This window comes from Peromyscus californicus, unplaced genomic scaffold, assembly GCF_007827085.1.
Source record: "Peromyscus californicus insignis strain IS unplaced genomic scaffold, ASM782708v3 Scaffold_7__1_contigs__length_154581171, whole genome shotgun sequence".
Taxonomy (NCBI): domain Eukaryota; kingdom Metazoa; phylum Chordata; class Mammalia; order Rodentia; family Cricetidae; genus Peromyscus; species Peromyscus californicus.
In genome coordinates, this window is record NW_026294595.1 from 57950607 (window position 1) to 57958702 (window position 8096).

At 39.4% G+C, this 8096-nt stretch overlaps 1 protein-coding gene across 2 annotated transcripts in view; it reads left to right on the forward strand.

Moving 5' to 3' along the window:
- Positions 1–7579, forward strand: part of Dusp19 (dual specificity phosphatase 19) — a 63252-nt gene extending 55673 nt beyond the window's left edge. The window contains exons 4-5 of one of the 2 annotated variants that reach the window (XM_052723850.1): positions 2870–3022; positions 7199–7579. In XM_052723850.1, coding sequence (XP_052579810.1) covers positions 2870–3022; positions 7199–7438 — 393 coding nt within the window. In that variant the 3' untranslated portion in view covers positions 7439–7579. The remainder of the gene's footprint in view (positions 1–2869; positions 3023–7198) is intronic. The other variant, XM_052723851.1, reaches the window with a different exon arrangement.
- Positions 7580–8096: the final 517 nt, after the last annotated feature.

Here is an 8096-nt window from a genome sequence, read left to right on the forward strand (position 1 = left end):
GAGTTCAGAAAATAGTGTGAGAACAAAGGGTACCAAGCTATGAGCAAGAGAGGTAAGCATGAAACAGATTGTGAAAGGCCATGTAAACCAGAGTCAGTTGTTTAGACATGATCCAAAACATAGTGAGAGCCAATGACAGGTTTTGCCTAGTGAAATAACAGGACTAAATGTGTATTTTTAAAAGATTTCTCATTAGAAGCAGTGTGGGAAATAGATCGGAGGATTGTTTGCGCTAGAGATGGGGAGACCAACTATGAAGTTTGGTACTCTGAGAGAAGTTGATAGTGGCTTAGACTAGATTTCAGAGGGGTAAAGAGAAGTGGCAGATCTGAGGTATTCTGAGAGCCCCAAATTCGCACAATTGGTTGCTTAGTTATAGGGAGAAGGGAGTTCCTAGTTGGTGGACTGTGTAGGAAGGATTAGGAGGTGTGGCCTTATGGGAGGAGGTATCTCACTAGGGGTGGGCTTTGAGGTTTCAAAAGCCCATGCCAGGCACAGTCTCACCCCTTCTTTCTTCCTGCAACTTGTGGATCAGATTGTGAGCTCTCAGCTACTGCTCCAGTGCCATGTCTGGCTGGCTGCTGCCATGCTTCCTGCCATGATGATCATGGACTAACCTTCTGAAACTGCAAGCAAGCCTCCAACTAAATGGCTTTTAAGAGGTGCCTTAGTCATGGTGTCTCTTCACAGCCATGGAACAGCAAGTAAGAGAAATTGATAAGCCAGATTTCAGAAGACTGAGAAGTAGAGGGAATGTGCTGCCAGGAGAGGAGGTAATGGGTTGGGCTTAGGAAGTGTTGAGAATGTTTTAAGGCTCATGTTAGAGGGGCAAATAGAAGATTGAGGAAAGTCACTAGAGAAACATCTGGAAGTCATAGAGTGGTTCCAGGTGCACATACTGGGAAGGGTGTAGGAATGTATCATTTATTGAAATAAAGCAGAAAGAAAGGGCAGGTGCTGGTGTAGGTAAGATGGTGAGAGCTGATGGGGAGATGTGCAGGTTGCTATGTGAAGATTTCATATAAGATTATCTTCTCTGAATCAAACAAGGCAGTGAGAGGGCACCCTGGGTGGATTGGTAGGGCACCCTGGGTGAGCTGATTTCTCTGAGAGTGCGACACATCACTGAAACCTCATGGCAACTAAGACTGGCACAGATGGGGTAGAGCATAGAGTCCAAAAGATTAGCTCTGTGTATGGCTGCCCCCACACACGAGGCTGGGGAGTGGGGTCGAGGCAGGTGGTACATTGAGTAATCTCTTCCTCCCGTTAGGGTCCACTTCATTATCCTCTTAGCTCTCACCACTTATATTATTACCACAAGGACTTTGAGAAGATAAAGACTTTATTCTTTTCTGTTTGTCATCCATCGCTCTGAGAAAAAAAAAATATTGATTGAGTCAAGGATAAAAATGTTACGTAATAAATACTTACAGTTATTTCCCAAAGGAAAATAACAAATAATGAATTCCTTAGCTAGTCTGACAGGGTTGCTTGTTAATTTACTGACCTGTGTTTAATCTGGCGTCTGTTTAATCCCGGATCTCATACCAGGAGCCCTTGCACATCAACAGTTAACAAAGCTATTGAAAGTTCCAGTCTCATTTCCACTAACAAATTAGTGTTATTCAGGGTAATATGGCAAATGAAAAGCCTTTGCATAGGCAAGTGGTTGTTTTTTGTTTTTTTTTTTAATCACCTCTCTTAATGGCACCCTTGTCCTCTTTCTGCTTCACTGTTTGGGGGATGAAACAAGGGCATCTCTATCAGATCCTGCTTCCTCTCTGCGGAGTCACCCTCTTAATAATGCCTAGGGGAGTGAAGCCAAAGCAAGTTGTGTGATGGAGAGTTTCTAGAAAAATATAAGGATGTTGTGAACCACATGATTAGTTTAAGTGGGTGGCATTTTCAAAGCCTTGCCTTAGAACTTTGGTCAAGTGTTGTAATTGGTGGAAATTCTCTTGTGGAGGACCATAAGGAAATTTCTGTATGGATTTAATTCTAATAAGTAAAATGTGTAATAGTGGTTGTATTATTAGTAAGATAGTCATTGAGTGCTAGATCAATAAATAAAATATTTGCATAAGGAAGCCCCAAAAGAATATGAAAGAAAAGCAGCGAACATGATTGCTGAAGAGTAGAAAAAATGGAGTAGAGACAAGCAAGCATTTTCATCTTTCCTTTTTACAATGTTTTGATTTCAGAGCCAGTTAGAAACAAAATTTGATTTGCAAGGAAAATAATAATGCCTAAGTAAGAGACCTGAGACAACCTATGTGCCTGGTAAATATGAAGTCCTCAGTGAAGGTATTCTTAACTATCCCTATCCCTATTGCAAAGGGCATCTCATCCCAAGGCCAGCATTGATAAACAGTTCCCTCACTGAGTGGTAGAGTTCAGCTTTTTAGAAAAAGCCTTCTTGGCTGTGTCCCTTATCAGCTCCACCACCTGTGGTTCATTGCAATAAAAAAAAAAACAAACCAATCAAACAAACAAAAACCACTCTTTGGTCACTGAAATTTTATATGGATATTCACTGAGTTGGTTTTTTTTTTTCAGTAGATATTTTAAGTACTTTCTGCTAAGGTCATTTTTACTAAGTTCTTATGATAGTTAAGTTCAACCTGGTCTGTATTTTCATAGTGTTTCTAGTGCAGGGAGGGAGGCGATCTCCAAGGAGTAGGAGAACAGTAAGAGGGCCATGCATGCATTATAAAAGAGCATTGTTGTTGTGGGATGAGGCAGAGAAGATTCAGTGAGTCGTTACATCTTCATTATTCTTATTCCAGAAGTTAACATTACAGCCTGCTTTTAGAGCATCTAACTCATAGAACTTAAAAATCATCTTTTTTTTTTTCTTTCCTTTAAGGTGACTCATATTCTCAATGTTGCATATGGAGTTGAAAATGCTTTTCTCAGTGAATTTACATATAAGACCATTTCTATATTGGATGTCCCTGAAACCAATATCCTGTCTTATTTTCCAGAATGTTTTGAATTTATTGAGCAAGCAAAACTGAAGGTGAGTTTTATTTTGATACAGTTCTTCAGGAATAGAAATTCGAAAATGGGCCACCTCCCAGTCTTTGTACATGTTAATGAATTTGTGAAGAGCCACTATGAAAATTTCCCTCCAGTATTACTAATTAAATCCTTCATGTTTTTGGTTCTCTAATTGGTTTTTTTTTTCTTAATGAGAAGTTTACTTTTCATATTCATTTAGTTTTGTTTCTTCTGAGTTCTTACCAAGAAACACTGGGAGATAAACTCCCTCGATTACTGAGCTTTCCTGCGCAAATATGTAGTTAAATTCCCTCTGGGACTGTATTAGCACCTACATCCTGACTGATTTGTCAGAAACCAGATGGACCAAAGGGTACAGTCTGCTCTCGTCTTGTCAGTGCATTTGTGATGATGAATATTCATTCATTTCAATGACTAAGGCACAGAGATTGTGTAGCTGTGCATTTAAAAAAAATACTTATTTATTTATTTATGGAGGCAGGGTCTTGTAGAGCCTAGGCGAAGCCTCAGACTTGTCGTGTAGCCAAGGATGATCCTGAACTTTTGATCTTCCGGCCTCTACCACCCTCCTACTAGATTTACAGGTGTGCATTACCTGTTTTAATGTTTACTGGGGATGGAACCTGGGGCCTTGTTCATATCAGGCACGTACTCTACCAGTGGAGCTGTAGCTCTGGCCACTGTGCATTTTGAACCATAGAATTTTAAGGCAGAATGCATATTGCTGTCCTGAGATTATATAAAATCCTGATCAGAAACTATCTGCTGGTTTTGTGACTTGAGAGGACCAACACAAGATGTTATTTCAATATTAACTTTGACCTATGTCAACATTCTGATAGGCAGGACTTCTAGGATGGCTATTACCTAAAGTTGTATCTTGAAATTATTTTTGTCAATAAGTAATTCTGTTTTACATTTTAATGGTAATTAAGTTTATAGTTTTCTAATTAATTCCTTTAGTTATTATATATAATGGAATGTATTACATTTTTGATAAAGAACAGTATCAGAGAATTCACACTCGTAGACTTGTTTATAGTAGCGATATCAGATCCCCAGGCAGGATGGTGGGTGCAGCTTATATAATAATCTCTTCCCCCAAGAACTAATCGGGAGTCCCATGGGAACTCTTCGACTAGGAGTACATCCCTTCCAGGAGTACATCCCTGAGTCCCGCCATCTCCTAATCTTACAACATGATCCTGAGCTTCAAAACCATGAGCCTCTAGGGGACATGCTCAAAATGTATTCAAAGCACAGCACCATGACCGATCAGCCATGAGTGCTACCTAAGTGACCTGTGCTGCTGGAAGCTTGCTATGAGACCTCAGCATCATAAGGAAGTTACACCAGAATCTCACTTCACTGATTGTCAGAGGCTGACTACCAAAAAAATTGGAAGTGTTTCATTATTTGATTTGATTTGATTTTTAATATATTTAAATTTTTTCTTTAAGAATTTTACACATGGATACATTGTATTTTAATCATACACCCATCCCCTTCCACGCTTTCCCTCCAACTCCTCCAAGATCCTCCCGCATCCCCCTCTCAGTTAGTTTAAGTAATGCTGCCCATATGCATGTAGACATAGACCACCCACTGGAGCACGGTCAACCTACCCGAGACCACACCTAGAAAGAAAACTGACCCCTCCCTACCCTAGCACCTGCTGACTGTCAGCAGCTCCTCAAGTAGGGTTAAGACTTCGTGAGTCACTCCCCCACTCCATGTTGGAATGTTGTGGGACTTAGCCATTAAGAGTACTTGTTTCCTGCAGAGGGCCCAGATTCGTTTCCTAGCACCCACATGGCAGCTCATAACCATCTGTCACTCCAGTTCCAGGGAATCTGTTTCTATTGCTGTGACAAAACACCATGACCAAACAAAAAAAAGCAGGTTGGGGAGGAAGGGTTTATTTGGCTTACACTTCCATATCTGTTCCTCATCAAAGGAAGTCAGGACAGCAACTCAAACAGGATAGGAATATAGAGGCAGGAGCTGATGCAGAGGCAATGGAGGGGTGCTGCTTACTAGCTTGCTCATCATGGCTTGCTCCGCCTGCTTCTTATAGGCTCCAGGACCACCAGCCCAGGGATAGCACAATCCACAATGGGCTGGGCTTCCCCCATCAATCACTAATTAAGAAAATACCTTACAGCCAGATCTTATGTAGGTGTTTTCTCAATTGAGGTTCCCTCCTTTCAGATAACTCTAGCTTGTGTCAAGTTGACATAAGACCAGTCAGCACAGAATCTAACACCTTCTTTTGCCCTCCGAGGGCACCCCATAGACAGGGTACACATGCATACACATAAAGTAAGTAAATCTATAAAAAAAGAAAAGTAGTTATATACAATAGTGAAAGAAAATATTAACATTGTAAATCAGGTAAAACTTAGATCTAGAGATTTTTTTTGAACTAAGTAATATAAATAATTTTCAAGTTGTTATAAAATTTTTAAACATTTTAAGTCATAAAAATTCAACTGTTGGGTGGTGAGTCATGTCTCTAATTCCAAAACTTAGAGACAGAGGCAGATGGCTCTCTATGAGTTCGAGGTCAGCCTGGTCTACAGAGCGAGTGCCAGGACAGCCAAGGCTACACAGAGAAACCCTGTCTCTAAAAACAAAACAAAACAAGCTGTCGGTACAAAGTGGAAAAAAAAATAGGTTGAGGCAGGAAGACTGAAAAGTACCAGGTGAGTTTAGAATCCTGGGTTACTTAATGAGAACCTGTCTTAAAATTAAAAGTTAAAAAAAAATGGGGATAGAGTGCTTGCCTAGTGTGTGTAGAGCTATAGATTTAATTATTAGTACTGCAAAATGAAGAGGAAATCCCTCAGAGAACAAAATGAGAGGGGCTGGAGAGACTGCCCAGCATTTAAGAGCACTTATTCCTGGAGGACCAAAATTTGTTCCCAGTACCCAGGCAGCTCACATCTGTAACTCCAGCTCCAGGGGAGCTGGCCTCCATGGGCACTCTACCCACATGTGCATAAACCCACACATGCACCCCTCCCCATATATATAATTTTTAAAAATAAAAATAATTTTTTAGAGTAGGAAAAGTTCATGATGTATAGATGTATATAGTGAATATTATTTTACTTTCCTTGTGCAGAAACAAAGCTCAAAAATGAATCATAGACACCTGTAAGAAAACACTTGAAGCAGACTTGTTGATGTGAGAAATTTCAAAATATTAAAGTTGTTGCTAATCACTCTTGAAAAGAGATAGACTTGCAGATTGAATACGGTGCCTCAAGAAAGTAATTTTATCACAGATACACAGATGTGAGGAAGCTGCCTTGCCAACCTAAAATAGTCCAATGGCCCATAACAACAGTAGTGTAATGTGTGTGCCTGGGGACTAGGGTTTCTAGTAATATGGTCCCCTCCTGTCCCTTTCCTGTGTTGTACCCGATGAAGATGGAAAAATGAAGCTACTGAAATGTTTAATTCTGTGGTGTGTGCTCCATTCACTACAGATCATTAACTTTTTAAAAGCCTGCAATAGGCCAAGCTGTATCAGTGTTGATCTCTTGGATCTATGGCATTCATTATTAATGCAATATTGCCCAAACCAGCATCCATCCTGCATTGTGTCCATTTCACTGGTAAAGTATCATTTACGAGTTACCTGAGAAGTTTTCATTTATTGACCTCACTGCTGGTATATAATTATTACCTTTTCCATTTCATGATGTTGTAAGTTGTTCATGCCATCATTTACTAACCGATCAGTTAAGAATATTTGTAATTTACTTCCTTACAGAATAATAGTCCCAACAGCATCATTTGTTTCCTTGCCAGTGATTTTGTACTTAGTATTCCAAGCCAGGGACACCAGTTGTTTATATACATGTGCTGGTAAGTTGCTAGGTTTTTCTGTGTACTTGGCTGGATCATTTGAGTCCTGTTAAAGATGCCGTTTGCGAACTCCAACCACATTATCAGAACATTTCAGTCCTGGGGAAGAGCATATGTGGGGAAATAAATTTCACCACATAAACTGAGTTTCCTCAGTTTATGTGGTGAAATTTATTCTGTGAAATAAATAGACAAGATGAACTTTTTTCTTTATAGTTTTGAGTCTGCTAAGAATGTGTAATTGATTTAATAACCTTTCTCAGGAGAGTAACGTGGATTTTGTTTGATGTCATTTCAGGATGGCGTGGTTCTTGTTCACTGTAACGCAGGGGTTTCCAGGGCTGCTGCGATTGTCATTGGCTTCCTGATGAGTTCTGAAGAAATCGAATTCACCAGTGCTTACTCGTTGGTGAAAGATGCAAGGCCATCCGTATGTCCAAACCCCGGCTTCATAGAACAGCTTCGCACCTTCCAAGTGGGCAAAGAGGGCAATGGCGGTGACCACGTGCCCTCAGTGGACAGGGGCCGTGGCCCGTGATCTGTACAAGCAACTTCTGCATCTGCCTCTGTTTTGGAGAGGAAACTTGTAAAACTTATCTTTCCTGTTGTCTTTTACCCATGAAAATGGGGGTTACTTTTATTGCCCTGAATTAATATATTAATACATTTTTAAGTTTTACCTTCTCTTTGTTATTGCATTATCTGGTTAAGCATTTCTTTAACTTCCTAAGAGAAAATAGTGGATTATCAAATTGCTAAATCACTGATATGTGTAGGAGAAATTTTAAACCTAAAAATCTCTGTGTTAGAGATAGGAAAGCAAACCAATGAAGCCTTTTAATTTATTCTTCTCTCACATACACTTTCATGAACAAAAACCGTTTGAAGTGATAGACCTAATAAGTGAAGATTTACCATTTCAAAAGGAAGTAAAGTTTTTGTAAGAATATTTTTAAAGTTAAAAAATAATACCTTCAGCCTCCCCCAAAGAGTACCAGAATCAAAGGCTTATATAAACATCTATCTAATGGTTATAAATGCATGTGATTTTTAAATCCTATTGTGAAAACCAAATTTTCATCTTGACTTTTAAATTTGGTCGTATTACAAGCATTTTTCTTTTATTCTTTAAGTAATTGCATAGATGCTCTAAGCTTTAATTTTATGATTTTTTTTTTAATTAGCTGTTGCCACAC